Genomic DNA, 23,751 nt, shown 5'->3' on the forward strand with positions numbered 1-23,751 from the left:
TACCTTGCGGACGGAGGAAGCAGGGGGCGGAGGGGGGCGGACCACCATTGCCATTTGTCTAGGTGCGGGAGAGGTCAGTTGGTCCTCCCCTTCGAGGATGTTATGATTTAATTCAGAACAGCTGAAATGCTGTACAAGCGGCGCAGAACGTCTTCAAAGGAAGACCTCGGGGGGAAAAAAATGCTCAACCACCATCTGTCTCTCAAAAAGGAAGTTAAAGGAAGGAGAGGTGGGGGATGTGCTCTTTTCAAATGTGCAAACGTTTATACGAGTCTGGGGCAAGAAGTAACGAAGTACCAAAAGTTAACCTCCCTTGAGTGGTGGTGGGGGGGGGGGGGAGAAATTGCATTTGAAAAATCCGGAGGCTTTCTCCTAAAACTGATTTCATGTCAGCACAGGATTTGGTTCTAAGCTTTTGTGTTTTCTGGTGCTAATATATAAACCAGACTGCAGCACAAGTCTTTTTAATCGTTTGTAAAGCAAGACTTTACAAAACCTGTTTCCGGCTTCCTCAACTTGATGCTTTCCTGATATCTTCCCATTGCTGCCTTCCCAGCAGAGAAACATGAGATCTATATGATTTTTATTCAGAGGTAAACCTAGTTTTTCATTGTACCTTTCTCCCTTGGTCCTGAGTTAATGTTAGTGTTTAGCATAATTCAGAATGCGAAATGGAAACATTTCAAAGTTAAGATTCCTTTGACTCCTTACTTACCCTGATTTCAGCAGATTGGTAGATTCAAGATGGAGCAGGCAGTCTCAGAGGTAACCAGACTCTGAGCCATATAGGACAGTAAGGATGACAACCGGAATCTAAAACTGCACCTAGAAGTTAGCTGGCAGCCAAGGTAGCATTGTCAGAAGTGGAGGAAACTTAGCCAGAAGTGTAAGCAAACCTTGATTGCTAACTGCTGAATCAACTGAAGCTTCTGAAAGATTTTCAAGGGAGGCCCATGTAAAGAAAATTTTAGTAGTCCAGATGTCAAAGGTAAAGGATACTGTGAGCAATTGTGATATTACTCATCAAAGACTCATAAGACCTTATTAAAATTGGTTAGTTGGAAGAATTTGAAGAGTATGCTTGGATATTTCTTACTGAAATGAGAGAAAGGTATATTTATTTAGCTGTTTTGTTTATATCTCATTCCTTCACCCATGAATTAGAAGAAGTTTGCTTGGTTCATTTTCCCAATTTCTCTGTGAGATTAATTAGGTTAGATTAAAAAAAAAACCACTGGCATGGCCCAATCAAACATTTTCTGTAAAATCAATTAAAATGTTGCAGGTTTCTTTTCTTTTTTTTTTCTTTCTTTCTTTTTCTTTTTTTTTTTTTTTTTTGCAGTTACACGGTACTTATTAACTTTCATTGCACAACCACACATCCCATTCCAATGTTGAGCAGAGGAGTTGTGAATAGGATTTCTGTCTCAGACACACCCTGTTAGCTGTTAGAGATTGGTAAAAATGCTTCAGCCTTGCTGGCCCTGGCCAGATGGGCAGGAAGGCACAAATTGAAAAACAATTAGTAGGTGAGAACTTTTGGTATACATCCCAATAGAACCTAGTGAAAGTCTGGTAGCACCTTTTCCTAATAACATCCGGTGAAATTTACTGCAGCTTTTGCTTTTTTAAAAACTGGTTTCAATTTAAAATTTAAATTTAAAAACCTTTTTGTTTGTTGTTGTTAGTTGCAAAATCATGTCTGACCCACCATGACCCCATGGACAATGTTCCTCCAGGCCTTCCTGTCCTCTACCATCTTCTGGAGTTCATTTAAGCTCACGCCTACTGCTTCAGTGACTCCATTCAGCCACTTCATTCTCTGTTGTCCCCTTCTTCTTTTGCCTTCAATATTTCCCAGCATTAGGCTCGTCTCCAGTGAGTCCTTCCTTCTCATTAGGTGGCCAAAGTATTTGAGTTTCATCTTCAGAATCTGGTGTTCTAAAGAGCAGTCAGGATTGATCTCCTCTAGGACTGACCGGTTTGATCGCCTTGCAATCCAAGGGTCTTCTCCAGCACCATAGTTCAAAGTCCTCAATTCTGTGGGGCTCAGCCTTTCTTTGGCGCTCAGTCCAACTTTCACAGCCATACATTGCAACTGGGAAAACCATAACCTTGACGATATGCACTTTTGTTGGCAGGGTGATGTCTCTGCTTTTTAGTATGCTGTCTAGATTTGCCATAACTTTCCTCCCCAGGAGCAAGCGTCTTTTAATTTCTTGGCTGCAGTTCCCATCTGCAGTGAACTTGGAGCCCAGGAAAATAAAATCTGTCACTACTTCCATTTCTTCCCTATCTATTTGCTAGGAATTGAGAGGGCTGGATGCCATGATCTTAGTTTTCTTAATGTTGAGTTTCAGGCCAACTATTGCACTCTCCTTCTTCACCCACATTAAGAAGCTCTTTAGTTCCTCTTCACTTTCTGCCATTAAAGTGGTATCATCTGCATATCTGAGGTTATTGATATTTCTCCTGGCAATCTTCATTCCAATTTTTGATTCATCTAGCCCCGCCTTTCTCATGATGTGCTCTGCATATAAGTTAAATAGGCAGGCAATAATATACAGCCTTGCCAGACTCTTTTCCCAATTTTGAACCAATTCCGTGTCCAGTTCTCACTATTGCTTCTTGACCTTCATATAGGTTTCTCAAGAGACAAATAAGATGGTCTGGTATTTCCATCTCTTTAAGAACTTGCCACACAATCAAAGGCTTTAGCATAGTCAATGAAGCAGAAGTAGAGTTTTTCTGGAACTCCCTAGCTTTCTCCATGATCCAGCGTATGTTGGCAATTTGATCTCTAGTTCCTCTGCCTCTTCGAAATCCTGCCTGTACTTCTGGTAGTTCTTGATCCACATACTGCTGGAGCCTAGCTTGTAGAATTTTAAGGATAACCTTACTGGCATGTGAAATGAGTGCAATGGTGCGATAGTTTGAACATTCTTTGGCATTGCTTTTCTTTGGAATTGGAATGTAAACTGACCTTTTCCAATCCTGTGGCCACTGTTGAGTTGCTGGCAAATTGAGTGTAGCACTTTTACTGCATCATCTTTTAAGATTTTGAATAGCTCAGCTGGAATACTGTCGCCTCACTAGCTTTGTTGTTGCTCAGATTTCCTAAGGCCCATTTGACTTCACATTCTAGGATGTCTGGCTCAAGGTCAGTGATCACCCCATCATGGATATCAGGGAAGTTACGCCCGTTCTTGTATAGTTCTTCTGTGTAATTTTGCCACCTCTTCTTAATCTCTTCTGCCTCTGTTAGGTCCCTGCCATTTTGATCCTTTATCATGGCCATCTTTGCATGAAACGTTCCCTTCATATCACTAATTTTCTTGAAGAGATTTCTGGTCCTTCCTATTCTATTGTTTTCTTCTATTTCTTTGCCCTGTTCATTTAAGAAGGCATTATTATCTCTTCCAGCTATTCTCTGGAATTCTGCATTCAATTGGGTGTATCTTTCTCTTTCTCCCTTGCCTTTCGCTTCCCTTCTTTCTTCAGCTATTTGCAAAGCTTCCTCAGACAGCCATTTTGCTTTCTTGCATTTCTTTTTCTTTGGGATGGTTTTAGTTGCTACCTCTTGTACAATGTTGCGAACCTTCGTCCATAGTTTTTCAGGCACTCTGTCTATCAAATTTAATTCCTTAAATCTATTTGTCACCTCTAATGTATATTCATGAGGGATATGATTTAGTTCATACCTGAGCAGCCTAGTGCTTTTCCCTGCTTTCTTCAATTTAAGCCTAAATTTTGCAACGAAAAGCTCTGAGCCACAGTCAGCTCCTGGTCTTGTTTTTACTGACTGTATAGAGCTTCCCCATCTTTGGCTGCAGAGCACATAGTCAATCTGATTTCTGTGTTGACCGTCTGGTGATGTCCATGTGTAGAGTCGTCTCTTGGGTTGCTGGAAAATAGTGTTTGCTTTGACCATCATATTCTCTTGACAAAATTCTATCAGCTTGTGCCCTGCTTCATTTTGTGCTCCAAGGCTAAACCTGTTAAACAAACAAATGTTAAATCTATTTAACATTGGCTAATCATAAAAAGTGCTACTACGTTCCCTCTTTTTTTTTTCTCCATCATAGACCAATATAGCTCTCGTACAATAGTACTTTAAAGTACTGTCTACTCAAATCAGTGGTGGGTTCCTCCCGGTTCCGTCCGGTTCCGCCAAGCCAGTAGCAGTGATGATATGACGTCACCGAACTGGTTCTGCCGCCCCGCCCCCCACGTTATTCTTACCTTTTATTTGGCCCCACCCCCAATCTATTGCTGCCTCCTGAGTCCCAGCTGATGGGCTATAAGGAAAAAAACTGTTTAAACTCTTGCCGCGGGGCTTCAAAGGGCCGCCCTACAGCTGATCAGTGGTAAAAGGCAGTTTGGTGGTAGACTGGTACCTCCAAAAACAAATGAGTAGACCAGTGCCTGCAAAAATAAATGGGTAGACTAGTGCCTGCAAAAATACGTGAGTAGACCAGTGCCTGCAAAAATAAATGGGTAGACCAGTGCCTGCAAAAATAAATGAGTAGACCAGTATAGCTCTGCAAGCAGTTAAAAGCCTGGTAGACCAGTACCTCTGCTAAATCCTAAAGAATTGTCACATGACCATCAAACCACGCCCACAAAATAACCCACACCCACAGAAGCAGTAGTAAAAAATTTTAGAACCCACCCCTGACTCAAATCATGGTTCTAGAGAAGCTTTTTTATCCAAACATAATATTTTTTTTTAAAGTAGAGAAAATTGTATAATATTTTACTGACGTTCCATATCTCATCCTTTGGCAATGTGTTCATAGCTGTGCCTTATGAACACATCCAACAGTACTGATGTATTTATTTGTCTGTGTTTTATTTCTCAATGGAGAATCAAAAAGCAAAATAAATCATGGTGCAAAATGCTGCAATTTTGTGGCAACTGGAATTTCTGACCAGTTCTATCTTTCTTCACAATACTCTTTTGTTGCTGAAAAAAATGTGTACCCTTGACTTGGAGCCCTTTCAAAAGTCATGGCTATCAGTCTAATGAGCTCTGCAGATGGTTTTAGTTGCCATTACCTCCTTGCTTCCAGCTAAAAACTTCTTTTGCTTCTGCAGCAGCTGCTTCCAGATGGAAGAAGACATGCAGGGCACAATGACTCCCCTAAGGAAAAGTGCAGTTTTGAAAATAACAGCAGTAGAACAGATAGTTTTGCAGTATGAGCTGCTGTTTTCCATCAGTTTTTCTATCATTTAGCAAAGCAAAAGCCATTTTTTTAAAAAACTGGAGCAATACTTTACCTCCCTCTGTGTGTGTGGGTTGGTTTATCTATGTGGTTTATATGCGTCTATGTATATATGTCTATATATCCAAACCTTCTGTGTCTGGTACTGGCAAAGAATGCCATGAATTCCACCATGCTGGGACTAGTGCCTGGGAGGGTCTGGACTGTAAAAGTGATTTTGAAGTTAGCTACAGCCTTAATCTCGTTTACAGAAGATAAACTTTCATGATTCCAAAGGGATTTTTTTTATGAAAATGTTTTTAGAATTTAAACTGACTATTATCATAAGCTCCTTATTTCACTGTAATTCTTGTTGAAATCAATTGAGCTTGTTTTTAAGTAAATAAGTGATGGGCTGAGAGTTGAATCAGAGAATAAAACACATTTCACTGAATATGCGTACTATTTATTCCTACATGCATGCATGCTCCCAGAATATGTATAGAATTTAACCAGACAGAATTTTCCCTTTTATTATATTAGCATCAAATGCTATCTTTGTAAATGCCCAAAGTCACTGAGAGGGAGTTGGGCAGCCATATAAATTTTCTTAAATAAATAAATAAATGCACATCCTTTTCCATAATATCTTTTACAGTCTCCCTATAGAGGCAAACACTCTTCTGAATCCATTGTTCCAAAATATCCTTCAATATGTCCAATGTTAAAATATTTTGCTCCATTCTGTATTAAGTCAAATTTAATTGTTGTTCTCCTTTAATTGTAATATTTAGTTCCTTCTAGTTCTCTCTAGTGTCCAATCTCCAAAATCCCATCCAAAGATCTTTTTTTTTTAAAGAATTCAAAACAAATGCTTTTTCCTGTATAAACTTAGAGGGGGGCGGTAGGGAGAGAGAGAAAGAGAGGGCACTTTGGAAAGTTACAAAAGGACTAAGGGTCCAAATGGATTCCATTTGGACCCTTAGCTCTTTTGTAACTTTCCAAAATGCCCTCTCTTTCTCCCTACACCCCCATCCCGTCTCTCTCTCTCTAAGTTTATAAGTTACTAGTGTTTTCAAACTTGTGGATCCAAAGATTTCTAATAGCTTAAGAATAATTAACAAGCAGTTTCTGAAAGTGATTAGAAAAGGAACCATGGAAACTCAGTGTTCTTTTAAAGGCCGTGACCTCGGTTTGAGCAAGATAGCTACTCCCTCATCCCCCAAGACCTCTAAACCTGCCAGAGACTGCTGACTTGCACTCTCTCATGAGGAGCAACTGCCTGGAGTATTTGTGGGGAATCTCAAGTCCTCCCCTTGTCCAAAGAGGAATTATGAAAAGCCAGTCTATTTGCTGGCTCTTCTTTCTTCCATGGTCATCATCTCTGCTCTTAGCAGAGCTTCCTTCAATCTGTCATTTCCCCCCCCCCCCAGAAAGCAGGCAAAACAGTTACGGTTTTCTGGATTTTGGGGGAAGTGAGTGTTCTTCACCTGTGCTGATTGTACTGATACAATCTGATGGAATGGGCTTTCGAAAATGACAGATTTTAAAATTTCAGGATATACTATTTTCTTAAAACCCCAACTGTAACTTTGTGTACAATCCGGCTCAATCCTGGCCGGATTGGACTGAAGGGTTTTAAATGTGATTTTAACGGGTTTTTATATCTGTTATATTTTATAATTGAATTTGTGTATTTATTGTTGTAAGCCGCCCTGAGTCCTTTGGAGAGAGGGCGGCATACAAGCCCAAATGATTGATAGATAGATAGATAGATAGATAGATAGATAGATAGATAGATAGATAGATATACACTTGAATAGTTTTAAAGCCAAGCATTTCTTTTGCCTACTAAAGTGAATGGAGCTTTCAGTCTTCACATACAGGTCTAGTTTAGGTTACTTCAAGCTTTCTTTTTCACAACATAGTCACATGGCAGAGGCCTAATTTTGATGCTATTGATGGTAAACAACCAGGAAAGAGATAATTTAACTTCGCTAATCTACCACAAATCACTCAGTGATCTTCACAACACATTAAATGAGAGATTTACCAGAAAATCCAGATTGCCCTTGTGCCTATTCCAGCTCTACACTGTTTATTGATATAGATAAAACTATTCAGATTTTACTAGGGAAGGATGGCATAAAAATCTCCTTATATGGTGTTACAGCAAAGTCTGAGTCTTTAAAGATATGGGAGGGTTTCAATCCTCTCTTTGTTTTCTTCTTTTCTTTTTTCCCATTCTGGCTAACTTTTCTGCTTTTATGCAGTTGTTTGTATTTACTATTGTTACTATCTATTGTAAGGAGAGGAAAATGTTTTTTTTACCTCTAAATCTAGACGTGTGAGAGAGGTGGAGTTTTTTTTAGAGTTAAGAATGTTTTGTACAATTTTTTATCTTTTTATATTGAATAAAGTTTGTTTTTAAAATTTAAAAAAAAAGAGAGAGAGGTTGAGTGATTCACATTCTGAGCACTTACTTACATGGAGGAGAAGGAGGACCAATTCTCAAATACAGCTCGTCTGCCTGGAATCCATACTGTATATCAGACATTAATACAATTGAGCGGGTCCAGAGGTATTTCACGAGAAGAGTAGTCCACTCCTTTACTCACAATAGAATCACTTATGCCACCAGGCTTGAAATTTTGGGCTTGGAGAATCTGGAACTGTGCTGCCTGCAGTCTGATCTAAGCATAGTACACAACATTGTCTGCTACAATGTCTTACCTGTCAATGACTTCTTCAGCTTCAACCTCAATAATACACAGGCAAACAATCGATACAAACTTAAGGTAAACCACTCCAAACTCGGTTGCAGAAAATACAACTTCAGCAATAGACTCGTCAACACCTGGAATGCTCTACCCAACTCCGTCGTTACATCCTCAAACCCTCACAGCTTCAACCTTAAACTGTCTACCATGGACCTCACCCCATTCCTAAGAGATCCGTAAAGGGGGTGTGTATAAGCACACCAACGTGCCTACTGTCCCTGTCCTACTGTCCCCATTTATTTGTATTCATTTCCTTCGTTCATTTCCATGGTCATATTCATACCTGCTATCTTGTACATGTTTGACAAATAAATAAAAATAAACAAATGCCCTGGGTTCAGTGGTGGGTTGACCCCGGTTCACACCGGTTCTATAGAACTGGTAGTAAAACTGGCGGGAGGCTCCGCCCACTGACCCTGATGTCACCAAAACACTTCTGCGCATGCACAGAAGAACGCACGTGCTGTGAACCAGTAGTAAAGATAAGTAGAACCCACCCCTGCCTGGGTTGTATTGTATCTGGAAGAGATTTTGCTTAGGAAATCTCTGAGAATTTCAGTTCTCAATCCAGGATTGGTTTCTGTGTTGCAATAGAAGCTAACAAGTTACAAGAGTAATAAAAATGAAGGAAAACTGGATTCTGTATTCTCTTGAGTCCTTATAGCTTTGAGGTGTGTAATTTAAATAAAAATAGTCCCCTTTTGTGCAGGAATAATGATATAATTTAAAACTCAATTTTATTAAAAAAATAAGAAAAAGGTAAAGTATCCTCTTGAATCTGGTAATCAAAGATCCCAAGCAAATAAGATAACTAGCACTGATAAAATCACAAGCGGCATCTTAAGTATCAGTCTCCCATAAAATATAATGGGGATATGGAACATAGATCCATGCTGGATAGAAGCCAAGGCTTAAAGAATTTAAGCGGGAACAAAAACGGAACAACCGTGTTTGCATTAAATACAGTAAACTTTTTTAAATTATTAGGGACAATAACTAGAAATGCATTTATTTATTTCTATTTATGTGACCACCCATCTCAAATTAATGACCCTGGATGGTCAACAATGTTAAAATATAGAAACAAAAAAAAACAACACACACAGAAACAGAGCTGAGGTAAAAACAAATTTATCAATCTCAAATCAAGACAACCAGGCTCAGGTACAGGCTCAGCCTTACTTCCTGATACCCCTTCACACAAAGACACTCCCAGAAAAATATATATATTTCATAAAGTATAAAATCCTGATTGAATAACTTATTGATTCCTGTGAAACAACAGTTACCTAGATAACCCCCTCAATAAATTAGAGACTGACATAAAATTTAACCATATTCCTTTGTTTTCCTGAAGTCTTTTGGGTCCTGATCTGGGACTTCTCCTTTCATTCTATCTTCCAGGAATTAAAGTTTAGTTCTTTATAGCACTGATCTAGACCTGAGGAACTTCATTTCCCCCCCGGAGATTTTTGGGTCCCAATCCAAAGACTTCTAACTCACATCCATCTTCTGTTCTCTTTTCCCCCAGCTATATATTCCAGTGATTTCTCTGTTCTTTCTTCTCAATTTCCTTTTTTTGGGGGAGGGGGTCAGTAGTGGGTTTCAATTTTTATTACCGGTTCTGTGGGTGTGGCTTAGTGGGTGTGGCGGGGAAGGATACTGTAAAATCTCCATTCCCACCTCACTCCAGGGGAAGGATACTGTAAAATCTCCATTCCCACCTCACTCCAGGGGAAGGTTATTGCAAAATCCCCATTTCCTCCCAATCAGCTGGGACTTGGGAGGCAGAGAATAGATGGGGGAGGGGCCAGTCAGAATTTTTGCTACCGGTTCTCCGAACTACTCAAAATTTCCGCTACCGGTTCTTCAGAACTGGTCAGAACCTGCTGAAACCCACCTCTGGAGGGGATATATTTTCTAGCACTTTCCCTCTTACATCCCAAGGCAGCATTTTAAACAAAAAGGGACTGGGGAAAAATTTTGGTTTTTATCAAGCAAAGCATTACCTGTCCTCCCTCTTTATCCTGGGATTCCATAGGGATTAAAGGTTTGTTTTGTCTGGCCAGAAGGAAGGAGCTGACTGTCATTTCCCCAGCCAACATGTTATTTGGATTGACTTCCTATCTGAGGAGAAGTTGTGTATTGGGTGTCTGGAAATGGGAGGGATGGAAGACCCCTTTTGCTTGCTATATGTGGACTATTTTGGAATCAATTGGGCTTGCCCATTCAGTATTGGGATGTGCTCACTAATTGTATCAATTTATAATTGTATAAAATTACATTAGGACCAGATTTACATATTGTGATTATGTTATCTCTTCTGTGCTATTCAATAACCTCATAAGCCATAATTTGGCAGTTTTTCATCAAACCATAGTAATAATTTTACTTTCTCATCCTAAACTTTTTTCAAAAAATTATTGTTATATGCAAAACAAAAAACAAAAAAACAAAAAACCTGTTATGTAATAAAACCAACCTTTCATAAACGTCCTAGTGGACAATCATTTAAATATGAGCCAACAATGGGCTGCAGATGCCAAAAAAGCCAGTCCAATCCTAGGCTGCATTAACAGAGGGATAGAATCAAGATCACATGAGATATTAATGCTGCTTTATAAGGCCTTGGTAAGACTACACTTGGTCACCACAATATTAAAAAAAATGCTGAGACTCTGGAAAGAATGCAGAGAAGAACAACAAAGATGATTAGGGGGCTGGAGGCTAAAATATATGAAGAATGGTTGCAGGAATTGGATATGTCTAGTCTAGTGAAAAGAAGGATGGGGAAGGGGCAATATGATAGCAGTGTTCCAATATTTGAGGGGCTGCCATAAGGAAGATGGACTCAACCTATTTTCCAAAGCACCAGAAGGCAAGAGCCTTTAGAAGCCTTGGTAGTACAGTGGTTTAATGCACCCTGTTATTAACACAGCTGCCTGCAATTTCTGCAGGTTCGAATCTTACCAGGCTCAAAGTTGACTCAGCCTTCCATCCTTTCTAAGGTAAGTTAAATGAGGACCCAGTTTGTGGGGGCAATAAGCTGACTTTGTATAAATGTACAAAAGTTTGAAGGCTATTGGTTAACGCATTGTAAGCCGCCCTGAGTCTCCGGAGAAGGGCGGCATATAAATCAAATTAAAAAAAAAAAAGAAGAAGCAATAGATGGAAACTATCCAAGGAGAGAAACAGTCTAGAAATAAGGAGAAATTTCCTGACAGTGAGAAACAATAAACCAGTGGAATGGCTTGCCTTTAGAAATTGTGGGTTGTCCATCACCTGAGGCTTTTAAAAAGAGACTGGACAGTCATTTGTCTGAAATGGTTTAGGGTCTCTTGCTTGAGCAGAGAGTTGGACTAGAAGACTTGCAAAGTCCCTTCCAACTCTGTTATTCTGTTATAAATGTCTTATACAATTAACTCATTAACAAATAAGTCAATTTATTTCATATTTTACAAATAATTATACAGTATATACATTATCTTCACACAAGATTCATTTTCAATATGCTCTTTGAAATACATAATGTAATCTTGCTCCATTGATGGAGAATTAAGATGCTTTCCACACTGTACCTCAAAATCTTTCTCCTTTGTCAACCTGCTAAGATACACATGTTCTATGTTATTTGAAAGTATATAAACTGCAACACAACCCAATGAGGCTCCTAAAATAAAAAAAGTGTGTGAAAAAGCTTCTAAAATGGTGCATGATCACATCATGAGAAGCACAGTTGCATCCTTTCTTTACAGACATTTGAGTAGCGTTGGGTCAATCACTTGCATGTGTCTGGTTTGACAAGGCCTCTGCTGAGTAATGCAAGAAAAGAAGATGGGAGTCTCGGCACCTGGGACCAGGTAAGGATATAGAAATGCACTGATAGTGCCCACCAGAGAAATACATTGGCAGTTTGAAGGTTTTCATTGATTCATTGGTTTCACAGAAGATTCAGGTGCTTCTGTAGCAGGAAGTACTTCCTAATAGCTTAGAGCAGGGGTGTCAAACTCACAGCCCATGGCCCGGATGCATCATGCGCTGACTACGCCCAGTTTAGCAAAGGGGCAAAAGTCATGTGATGAAGCTGTGACGATAAGAGTTTGACACCCCTGGCTTAGAGGGAGGAATGTGAGATATTGGGCCTTGGAGAGACAGTTGCCAACAAGTTTCTCCTGCTGCTGATGGTACTGCCTGGTCCAGTGCAACTCGCTACTGTCCTATCCAGTCCTAAGTGCTGGACAACCCTTTGTGTTTGTGTTATACCAGGTAGGACAAAAAATAAGTGGGGGAAGACTCTGCATTTCAAAACAGTAAACCTTCCAATTACCAAGATTATATTCTGCCGTATTCCGTAATATCAAGCCATGATTTGAGTTAAGACTTTGTGTAGACTTTTCTAAGTCTATACTTTGCCTCAAGAAAATTAAACCACAAAAGGTAATTTTTACATTGTCCATAATGTACTGTTGCATTTGTGAGAAAGATGCTGAAATTACATGAGAAAAAAAGGTAAAAAATCAGAAGTAGCTTCTTTTTCTGTGACTCCTTATATCTACCCAATTTTTATAGAAGAAGAAATGTGGGTGCCAGTTATTATGTCTGGCTTAGATGGGAAAAATTAAATTAACACCCCCATTTCATACAAGCAATACATAAATAGAGGTCAGATGGGACTGTGAGAAGGTAGGTTCTAGCTAAGCCTTTTGCATGATGTTCTGGCTTCCCCAGAAACCCACATACAATGAATTTCTAAAAAGAATTACTGTGTTTGTAGGACCATTGTATATAAGTTCTATGAATATTTCCTAATCAAATGTACCATTAAAATACAGTATGAAAAGAATAAACATGACAACCACATAATATAATATAAAGTGAGAGTTCCAGACTAAAATAAAAGCATCCATATTATCCATGTATGTAATTATTTTCCATGGAAGTAAGGAAAATAATATTAATAATTATGACAAAATATTATTTTGTCATAATATTCCATATTATGACAAAACTTTATCAGGCCAACTTAGGTCTCAGCTAAACTTACATCACTAGTTTTGTTGAAGTGATTACATAGTAATTCACTAGTAAAATTATTTTTGTCTGATTGTTCTAATTTTGTCTACTTTTATCTAGTTTGTATTTCAACATGCTGGATAATGGAACATACGGTATGTGCCCTACCCAATCCCTAGAGTACTATTTTTATCTCCTGAGACAAACATCTGAATTTCATGGTGCTGCATTTCAATACTTATGATAGACATATACTTTATCTAGTGAGGAAAGTGCTGGATAATTCATGCATGGAAATAGCAAAGCAACTCATAAAGAGGAAAAGTGGAAAAATTGCTTCAGGTACAGCCTTGATTTCATCGTTATCAGGACAATTAAAACCAATGCTAGCATGTACAGTATAGATATTTTAGGAGTAAGCACCACTGAAGTTACTTGAATCTATTTTTAGTAGATATTTATAAAATGTAATGTTAACTGCTGAGGGAAAACAAATCCTCAGTGAAATAAAATAAACTGAAAAAAAAGAAAAAGAAAACATACAACTCAAAATAATCAACTTGTCAAAAGGGCCTGATTCTTCCTAGATCATAAACAATGGCATCCTTGTGGAAATCCAGTAATTCTACAGAAAAATATGCCTAAAGCAAATGCTTAAAATACATAAATATCTTCGTGCAGAACAAGTCCATCATTATGAAGTTAAAAATAAAGTGGGGAACATGTTAAAATTAGTAAACTGAGCAAACTTCCTGAAGGAAAGTAATTAGGATGAATTTGTGGTGCTGTAAATACACACACGTACATCTACTAGGAATATAAGCCTAGTAGAACAAACAAACAAATGCACTCACCATAAACCATAACTCATAAAAAACGGGTTAGCTTTGCATGAGCAGCCCAAATCAGGGAATTTTCACCTGAAGTTTATGAATCAGAGTTTTGAATTAAATAAATTTCTAGATTAGGTAAATCTTGAATGAAGGCAAATACTTTTGCTGTCTGGTTTTAAAATGCTTCTGATTGGCTATTGAAGTTCATTTCTAATTTTCAAAATTTTAAAATTTTATATGAATGTAAGCTCTGGTAAATGCTGAACTTATGAATGTCCTTGATCCAATCATTTCTTATTTTAGTATTAACTTGCCCATTCCAGTATAGAATTTTGATAAGTATTTATAGCAGTTCCAAATATTTATAGCAGTTTTCTCAATTATGACACCTAGAGTCTACAGCCTTGTGCAATTCTTGGAGTTGTTGTGGCCAGATCTGTATTACATCAGGTTGGAGATGTTGAGTATATACTTGATATGGAAACAAACCCATGAAAACAATAGGTCTCCACTTTAAGGTATGTGACTTCAGATACTAGGTAGTACTCTAATTGGGCAAGAAAATTTGAATAATTGGTTAAAAGGGAACCACAGGAGAGCAAAATGCTCTGACATGATTCCTTCAGATATTTATAATTATTCATATCCCACTTTTACTGCACTTTGTACAATGAATGTGATGCACATAATATTCCCTCCTACCATTTTCCCCACAATAACCACAATTTTTAATCACATTTCTGAGCAAACTGGATGTATTCATTGCGATAAACCATTTTAATTGGTTCACCATTTTAATAATTATTAAATTAACTGTTCTAGTACATACTACCAAAAAGAAACATACCACGTTATGGTTTGCTCAAACTATCTATCTTGAAAGTAGAAATATAATATAATAGCAAGTAATATATAGCAAGATTATAAGTCATCTTTATCAAAGATGGTAAATCAATTAAGATTTAACAAAAATTTTTGTAGTATTTTGTAGACTTAAACACCTGTATCACTTGTGTACATAATTTTTTTTACCAACTTCCAAAATGTATATGCCAGGTAGAATATTTTACACACACACACACACACACACACACACACACACACACACACACGTACTGCATACACACATATAAAATGTACCGCAATTAACACAACTATTCCTCAGTTATAGAAAGCATTCTGCAGGAAAAGATCCTTAATTCCAGGTCAAATTTTATGGAAGCTGAAAGGTTTTTGCTGAGGAATTATTCTGCCCCAGCAGGACTCCCTACAGGTACTGAAATTTGGGTAATGAGTTTTCCATATGAAATTTTTGAATTGCATTCCACATTCCCATACATTGCATTTTAGAAGTCACTAGCATGGATATGGAGAAAATCAGTATATAGAACCTCCTATGAAACTGCATTGAGGTATGTGAAATTTTTATGATTTTTCAATGATACATCACCAATACTTAAGACAGTGAACTACAAAAACTGCAGAGTTTTGTCTTCTTTCCTTCTGAAAATACCTATTAAACTAGTTACAGAAATCTGCTTTCATCACACAAGTCATGAAACAATAATATTTATTGTTTACTTTTACAATAAAATCATTACACTCATGTAAAAAATAACATTGAAACCTATCTTAATATGATAAATTTCTGATAACATACTGTGGTTTATGATGAATTCATCTACTACAGTAAAATAATGCATTCTACATATTTCTTTTCATTTTATAATTGTTTGAGAAAAAGTATTTTTCACCATTAGAAACTGTGATTCTCTGTGGGATCTTTTCAGTTTTGCCCTGCGATTCTGAAACCAGATCTAAAATTGAGAGAAAAAGTACATGTTTAATAATAATATGGTATTGTAAAAAGAAGCTTTTGGTAAACAAGGTTAAAGTAAAGATAAAGGTTCCCCTCGCACATATGTGATAGTCGTTCCCAACTCTAGGTGGTGGTGATCATCTCTGTTTCAAAGCTGAAGAGCCAGCGCTGTCCTAAGACGTCTCCGTGGTCATGTGGCCGGCATGAGTGACTCAATGCCAAAGGCGCACGGAACGCTGTTACTTTCCCACCAAAGGTGGTCCCTATTCTTCTACTTGCATTTTTTACATGCTTTCGAACTGCTAGGTTGGCAGAAGCTGGGACAAATAACAAGTAACACCGTGTCCCTAAACAAGGTTAAAACTATAATATTAATAAAATTCCAGCAGGTAAAAATACAAGAAGCTGCTTATAAAGAATAAATAACTTGTCAGCTTGAGTGAGTCTTGATTCTATTAACTCATATAGTCTTCTCAGCCTTACTCTAATTTAAGATTGGAACCAAGACTCTTCTGTATGTAAGTAGCACATTCCATTAAAGTTTTAACTCTCTCGTCTCAAATTAAAGTGAATATTTGCAGTAAAACATGAGAAGCAACACTTCTTCAAGAAAACTCAGGGAGATGGGTGGTTTCAAAACATGATTGATAAACAAACAAACAAACACAAGACAGCTATTGCTATCTAGGACTGGCTTCAAAAGATCATTGTTTTCAGTGAAGCGCAAAGCTTCAGATGGAATTCTATCCAGGCATCTAAGAACCACCAGTGCAGGAAGCCCTGTTGCCAACAATGATGTATTGACTTATAAAATAATACCGTCTGTTCACTAAGTTAAAAAAAACATAAAGTCAGTTAAGTTGAATGCAGATAAAACAAAAAGGTAATTTGTAATTGGTTTAAGATTATACCTGTTTTAAATTAAAATATTGGCTAGCATTCTTAGACAGGTAAGCGTCTGTTCTAATTATTCTTATTGGTGTTATTATTACCACCTTCCGGTCAAGATGTATTCTTAGAGTTTACATGGACATCCATGCATTTTAAAAGATTGCTCTTAGGAAAGCAATCTTTGCATATTTACTCAGATATAAGTCCCATTCTCTTCACTGAGACTTTTTTCTTCTTTTTTCATTCAGTTGTGTCCCATTTCTTGGATGCTGCCTGGACAAGTAATTTTCTTGGCAAGATTTTTCAGAAGTGATTTTTCAAAATTGTAAGTCACTAAGTCTTACTTACAAGTATATCTAACTTTGTTAGAAAAGAGAAATTTTGTGAATCTAAAAACCAGATGAAGAGATGTCCTTTAGGTCAGGGGTAGATTTGTAAACTTCAACTCTCAGAATTCCCCAGCCAGCATGACAATCTGGGGAATTCTGGTAGCTGAAGTCCACAGATCTTAAAAGTTGCCAAGGTTGGACGCCCCTGCTTTAGGCTTTAGTTCTAAACACATTTAAAGGCAAAGATACCTTTTAATCAAACTTGACTGCTAGTGACTTAATGAGCACATCCCTGTAATTTTCTTGCTATCTGTGTGGTCCCTAGAAGTAAAAAAAACCACTTGGTGGCAAACCATCAATCAACAAGAAAGCAGTTTGACCTGGCCTTTTTCTAGGATCTTTCTTTAAACCATCCCCCACACACCCTTAGCCTAGAGCCCTAAGGCTTTCTAGCCACATACCAACCGACACTTAGCCTCTTGGGTCTGGTAAATGCTGCCATCTGCTGTGGTGGTAAATATAGTTATAAATCCCACTCAGTGTTCGAGGCTTCATACACTGCATGAAGCCAAAGCGTATTTAGTTTATTTGTGGCTTAATGTGTTATGTAGAATAAATCATTGTGGTTTGTTTAGCACATCTGTTAATGTTTTATATATGAACCTAATCTTTCAGAAAAACAAATTATTCCACTTACTCAGTTTGAATTAAGTTGGATATGGATCCTACTTATTAGGTCTTAGCAACAGACATTTTTTTATGATAGATATTAAAATGTGTTACCTTATTATCCAGGTATTACTGTACTGCAAACATAAGTAGAATTAGAAGGTAAAATTCTACTTAAAAAAAAATAACATTCCCCTATTTTTTCTTTCATACAACATTTCAAAGTGAGCTAGTATTGTTAACTTCTTCAGTCAGGGTCATAATATTATTATTATTCCCATCCATTATGACTCTTGCTAAGCAGACATAATATTTGAGATTCCAGTAATACAAGCACAAACACATAAATACACACATGTAAAGTTACCTGAATCCTGTCTTCATCTAAATCTAATTTTTGAGCCAGGTCTTCTCTAACATCAATGCCAGGATAAGAGTTCACTCTAAAAACATTTTCCAGTATTTCTATCTAAAGAGAATAGACAAAAACTCTGTTATTTGCTTGTTTTCACTGCCAAAATATTTTAAGCATTCATGATAAAGCCAAAGCTTTTAATAAAAATCTGGATAAGATTCTAAAATATTTCAAGTCAATAGAAATCAATTAAGCTATTTTGAGCTCAGAATGCTGATTAGATATAACATCTGTGGACCTTTTTATTCAGTAAATGTATGATTGTACAGATTCTTGTGAAACAGGCATTTCTGGATTCTTTCTAATCAATGTCCCCTTATTAAAGAATGCAGGAAGCAAAACAGCCATTCTTAGTTGCATGAATAGGTTAAATGGGCTAAATCCCTACCTGGATTTGAGTGAATGCAGTCCTTGGCCTCCTACCTCTGTACCAACTCAAGTCCCTTTTGTAAGAAAATCTTTCATTCACTGCGAAATAGTTTTCACATTTCAAAACTCTTTCTTCAGCTTTTCGGCAGTTGCTTGTATTATACAAAGGGAGTGCATAGTATATTGAAGAGAGGTGCAGGCAGGGCAAACAATCTTCTCCTGAAAAGTCACAAGCATTTTAAACACGATTAGTAGAAAAATGTTTGTTATAGAGTAATTTAAACTCGGAGACAGAGCTGAAATACAATAATCTGATTTTCTTTACATTTTGACTTTTAAACGTGGTTTATAATTTAAAGCAAAGGAACACAGTAAAAAAGGTGAAGAAAATATTGAAATGAATCTTAACATCCATCTTACCTAAATTACTGCATTTATCCACCCATGGCCTGTGAGGTTTTGCAGCTGGAGTACCATCTTTTTCCCGCTCTAATCCCAAAATATTTTCAATGGAAAATGAAAAGGAAGTGTTTTTGCCTTCCCCAAGACTGGATTTATTCTGATGATGATAAGAAGCAGCTGCATTATGAGCATACAACGATCTGCCTGCCATTCTTTTGCCAACCTCCCCACACCATAATTCAGCTTTTACTTAACAGGTCTTTTCTTATAGCTTTGTCAACAAGGGGGTTGGATTTGCCACGTCATTAATTAAAATCTTTTATTAGAAAGTTTTAGCATGTCAATGAAGATTCTCCCACCAAGAGGCAAGAGGAGTTAATTGTTTATTTGTTTCCAAGTAATTAGCAACTAATGGATGAGGGAGTGCACCAAGAAGAACAAAAAGTGTTATCTCCTGTAACCAGAGTATCAGACTTAACTTTTTCAAAAGCACCCATGCACAAGTATAACACTTGTCTTTTATTTGAAATCATTAATGTATAAAATCAGGGCTTGGTTGGTGGCGGTTTTGTTTTTAAATAATACTCCTATGGACTTCATTTACCTAAACAAAACAGCATGATAGGAAACCAGTCAAGTAATAAGTAATCTCATTTAAGTGCATTTTCTTCCAATGAAAATTTAAAAATAATCTCTTAATGCTATTAGGCTAATCCTGAGGAAAAAATGTTTGCTTTTTCATATGCATATGTAATGATGAACATGGTCACTAAAATGACAATAGTCTTTGGCATAAGGCAACTGCATTGGGCTGTCAGAATTCAGTAACTGTCTTCCAAGTAGTTAAGATTATAGAACACTTGAATGAAATACTGTAAAAAGGGCTGCTCCTCTATTTTCTTAGCTTAGAATTTAATTTGATGCCATTTTGTTTGTTTGCTTATCAACTTGGATGCCACCCAACTTGCCAAAGGTAGTGTTATGTTGGCATTCTTGGAGGAATCCATCAAATATTGTATGAAAAATCCCATAAAAATCAAAGCCAGAAACCATAGTTTTAGAAAAAGCCAGAACAAAACCTGTTTTATTGATGCTCAGTGAGACGAAAAACGTTTATTTTCATCCTAATTTGTAATATATTGTGATGGCAAATGAAATTTATAAAAGGCCAGTTAAACCAGTAGAGGTAATGAATTTCACCAATAACTTTATTTATTTATGAAAATTTATATGGCCACCAAAATCACTCTCACTTGGGTGGGTTAGAAAGGTAAGAGCAAAGATATTTGCTTTGTTTATCCCATTTTATATTATGTTTCCATTCTTTTCCATGCTTGCTGGAAAAGGTCTGGTCTGGATTTAGGATGATAGCTGGATCCAACCACTGTGCTTTACAAATCATAGTTTATGATGCTGCACCTAGACTTTCCCATAACAATTTGCTGAATTCCAAGCTGATATGTAAGAGTTTTACGACAGTGATAAGGTAATTTAGGAGAATAAGGTCAGGTTTTGTCCTTCAGCAGAGAACAACCAAAATGCATTAGGATTACAACTGCATGGGCTTCAGCTACAGCAAATTCATGGAGGAGCCTGTAAGGAGGGAAGGTGTTCCACAAGTAGGAGCAGCCTTGGAAAAGGCATACCTCCTACGTTCTGCTAGATGGCAGATTTCAGGGAAGAGACCGAAGGTATGTCTATCCTATGTGATCTGGTGGGATGGAGGCAGATGTTCTCAGGGAAAGACCATCTTGCAAACAACCTGGTCCTATTCAATTTAGGGCTTTAAATGTGACAACTAGCATCTTGAATTGGACCTAGAAGGAAACGGAGTGTTCATGCAACTTATGCAACTGGTGAAACTGGAAGCTCCCAACACTCTATGCACCGCTGCATTCTGGACCAGTTGTAGCTTGTGGACAGTCTTCTAAGGCAATCCAATGTAGAGTGCATTCCAGTAGTTCAAATGGGAACCGACCAGGGTATGAATGACCTAATATTTTGAGGCAGACATCAAGTATTGCAAGAACTCTGGAATAAAGACTTGCTGGGATTTTTTTCAAATCAAAGTCTTAAAGAATACAGTATCAAGTATGCTTCGTCATTCTTAAGAAGAGATTAATTCAAGAGTCAAATACCACTTTTTTTCCTGTTTACTGGACATTTCAAATAATGTTTAGAAAGAGTTGTCTGTTTCTTTAAACTGAAAGTATAATATGAAAGGGATACTACTATGACATGGAATTTAATATTCATAAGTTTATAAATAGATTTTTGAAAAGAGTAATAACATTGAAAGATGTGAATGCAATTTTGAACTATTATACCAAACATTTGGAACTCATCAGTATGAAGAGTTGGATTTCCAAGTATGTAGCATAACGAAAAATATTTTTCTGTCATGAACGGACAGTTGCATCACTTCAGTTTTACAATCTCTGATATTTTTAATATTTTACTTTTGAAACATAAGACAAAATGGAAAAACTGACCAAAAGTGCTCTGTAGTCAAATGTAATATACAGTATTTTAAACCAGCTGTTTATTATATTTTTTTACCTTTGTTTTTTTCCCATGTTTTTTTAGTTTTGTATGCTAAAGCTGTACATTTAAAATTGAAAAGACCATTGATGTTGATTTCTTTTTAAGCATATAGGAGAATTGTCAATTTTCTGTCCTTGTATCAAGAAACAACTGAGAAGTAAACTCAAAAATAAGCTTTAAAACAGTTTAACTAGTTTCCTGCTAGTAGCATGGGCACTTGGGTCTTAGCAAGTTATGTCCAGAAGTACACCATAATTCCACAAATGCTGGTCACTGTTGTATCTATGAGGAATATTGCACATATATTTATCATTATTTCTTGTAAAGGATTGTCCTAAGCATTGGGAAAATACACTCATTTTTTCTTTATCATTTTTTGTTCCTAGGTTGACTAATTTTTACTTACTCCACATTCAAGCATCTCCTTGGTTCTTGTCAGTGCTGTGGGCAATATTTGACACAAATGTGCGTGTGTGTGTGTGAAAGAGAGAGAGAGAGAGAAAGCGCACATTTGTGTATTGATAAATCTGAAACCTACAGTCGTACCTGGAAACAGGCAATATTCTTGGTAAAACCACTTTGTTTCAAATGTTGTAAGCAAAACAAATATTGCAAAAATAAAATGGTTGTGTTATTTTTCATTAGGTCTTTCTTTATAAACAAATAATTACTATATTTTGTAAACAATATTTTCAACTGCAGTACAGCTCTGTAATGTTGCCACCTAGCGTCCATGAACTCCTATTTTAAAACAAATAATAAAGTCTTCCTTAATTAACTGGAAAGGACTTAATTGTTACTAGCCTAAAAGGTGAAAGTTAAGAAAATAAATAAAACAGTCAATGTTGTATTAGTTAATGGTTTAGTTGATAATTGTATGCCTTGCAAATGGATTACATATAGAAAGGGAAAAAGGGAAATAAATTTTCTATAAAATAAGAGTGGAAACTCTTTTTGTTAACATTTCCCAGATATTGGCCAGGGATCAGGTTATTTTTCTATTCCCCATCACTCTTTCTCAGTCTGCTAAGCCAGACACTGAGATGTTATGCTTTTGCTGGAAGTCCAGCCACATCTATAAAGCAGTTTTGAAATAATGTTGAAGACCATATGACATTCTCCCTTTGAGTCTGCCAATTTTCCATTCTATGCTTCATCTCCAGAACATGTAAGAGAAGTTGTGGACTTGGAAAAGGAATGCTTGTTGGTCATGAGGGAGCTCTGTTGTGAAGGCTCTGCCTGAGCGGAAAGAAAAAGTTACAGGAACTAATCAGACATACACATTCTCAGCCTTCTTTGAGTTGTTGCTGTATGAATATTTTCTTACCATTACAATAAATGTGGGCCATGAACATCTAGCACAGCAGACAAAAATCAAACTAAACTTCTTGATTGCAATTCTTTTTATTATTCAAGCCAAGATGCTATACTAACAATAATGCATATTTGCTTTATCCTGAGACTGGAATAGTCAAATCAGTGAGGTCTAGAATAACTAATGGGAGGCTGAATAAAGCCTAACACCCTCCTGGTCGTACTTCCATGGTCCACCAGTAGTTTAGGAATTTAAATCTGGCCTATAAAAATGACAGATAGATATGTATTAAGAATAATTGCAAATAGTAGATATCAGGCTGGGCATGTAATCTCTTTTATTTCTTCCACTTTCCTCATATTATTTTTTTTAAAAGAAAGGTTAGACCGTTGCCAGTAGAGTAAAATACTTGGCAACCTAGCTATCTTGGTATATTTATACAGAGAAAAAGTAGAATACGAAAAAATATAAAGACTTAGTAAGTATATCTTAGTTAATAATTTATTTTTTAAAGGGCTTATCTTTGCGAGTTTACTTCATATGATACATAATAAATATTTGATACTGAAGTCATTCTTAGCCTTATGACTTTGATTCACCTATATTATAAAACAATATTTTCTTAAAGTATTCAATGCATTTTACTTTTTAAAAGGGTAACAATTGCCATTCAGCTGTTATTAATTTAGATAAATCACCATCTATGTGGATAAGTACAATTTCTTCATCCTCTGGTTTCATTTCTAATTCTGAAGGTTGACATTTTTGTAAAACAGTATTTGAACAGAATAATATAAAAGTCTGCTTCATGTTAAACAGGTATTTATAAAAAGATAGACTGTATAGTATGTTAAGCTCTGTACAGCATGTTAAGCTGAACAACTCAATTATTGAGCACATATACATACTACCATCCCCCTCTCACTGTGTGCTGTTTTCCAAGCAAAGTTTATGGCTTATCTTATTGCCTGACCTTGATGTCTCTCTTTGAAGTTTCCAGAAATTTAGGATATTGACAGGCAGGTGCAACTGGATCCAAACATGGAAGAGTTCAAGTTAACTACTTTATTGTATTCTGTCTATTCTACAAGAATCTCCCCAGACTGCTTGCCCTTCCTTGAGAACAAAGAGATAAAGTTCCATGGAACCTGGGCGGGGTGGGTGGGTT

The 23,751-nt window shown here is 36.8% G+C and overlaps 1 protein-coding gene and 1 long non-coding RNA gene across 3 annotated transcripts; one reads left to right on the plus strand and one right to left on the minus strand.

The window, feature by feature from the left end:
• Nucleotides 1-510: 510 nt before the first annotated feature.
• Nucleotides 511-14,381, plus strand: LOC117676909 (uncharacterized). Its single transcript, XR_004594560.3, has 4 exons — nucleotides 511-593; nucleotides 11,740-11,844; nucleotides 13,118-13,152; nucleotides 14,224-14,381. It is a non-coding gene; the product is annotated as an uncharacterized LOC117676909 (long non-coding RNA).
• Nucleotides 14,382-15,383: 1,002 nt separating this feature from the next.
• HESX1 (HESX homeobox 1) lies at nucleotides 15,384-23,673 on the minus strand. 2 transcript variants are annotated; one of them, XM_034436704.2, is made up of 6 exons: nucleotides 23,557-23,673; nucleotides 21,675-22,507; nucleotides 18,743-18,881; nucleotides 18,342-18,541; nucleotides 17,906-18,007; nucleotides 15,384-15,647 (listed from the first exon to the last, which is right to left on the minus strand). In XM_034436704.2, exons 2-6 carry the CDS (start codon nucleotides 21,777-21,779, stop codon nucleotides 15,549-15,551), a joined length of 645 nt encoding a protein of 214 aa, XP_034292595.1. In that variant the 5' UTR covers nucleotides 21,780-22,507; nucleotides 23,557-23,673; the 3' UTR covers nucleotides 15,384-15,548. The 2 variants fall into 2 exon arrangements, with proteins under 2 accessions (XP_034292595.1, XP_034292603.1); XM_034436712.2 differs by lacking the exons at nucleotides 21,675-22,507; nucleotides 23,557-23,673 and having other exon boundaries at nucleotides 18,743-19,038.
• Nucleotides 23,674-23,751: the final 78 nt, after the last annotated feature.

The sequence above is a fragment of the Pantherophis guttatus genome, chromosome 2 (assembly GCF_059756535.1).
Source record: "Pantherophis guttatus breed Tessera chromosome 2, ASM5975653v1, whole genome shotgun sequence".
Taxonomy (NCBI): Eukaryota; Metazoa; Chordata; class Lepidosauria; order Squamata; family Colubridae; genus Pantherophis; species Pantherophis guttatus.

What these genes read in the sequence shown, in the direction of transcription:
- HESX1 (XM_034436704.2), bottom strand. Translation starts at nt 21,779, where the DNA reads ATGTGCGCTTTCTCTCTCTCTCTCTCTTTCACACACACACACGCACAT. An exon ending in GGATAAATGCAGTAATTTAG is followed by an intron (nt 18,542 to 18,742) that starts GTAAGATGGATG and finishes GTGACTTTTCAG; the next exon opens with GAGAAGATTGTTTGCCCTGC. An exon ending in CTGCATTCACTCAAATCCAG is followed by an intron (nt 18,008 to 18,341) that starts GTAGGGATTTAG and finishes TATTCTCTTTAG; the next exon opens with ATAGAAATACTGGAAAATGT.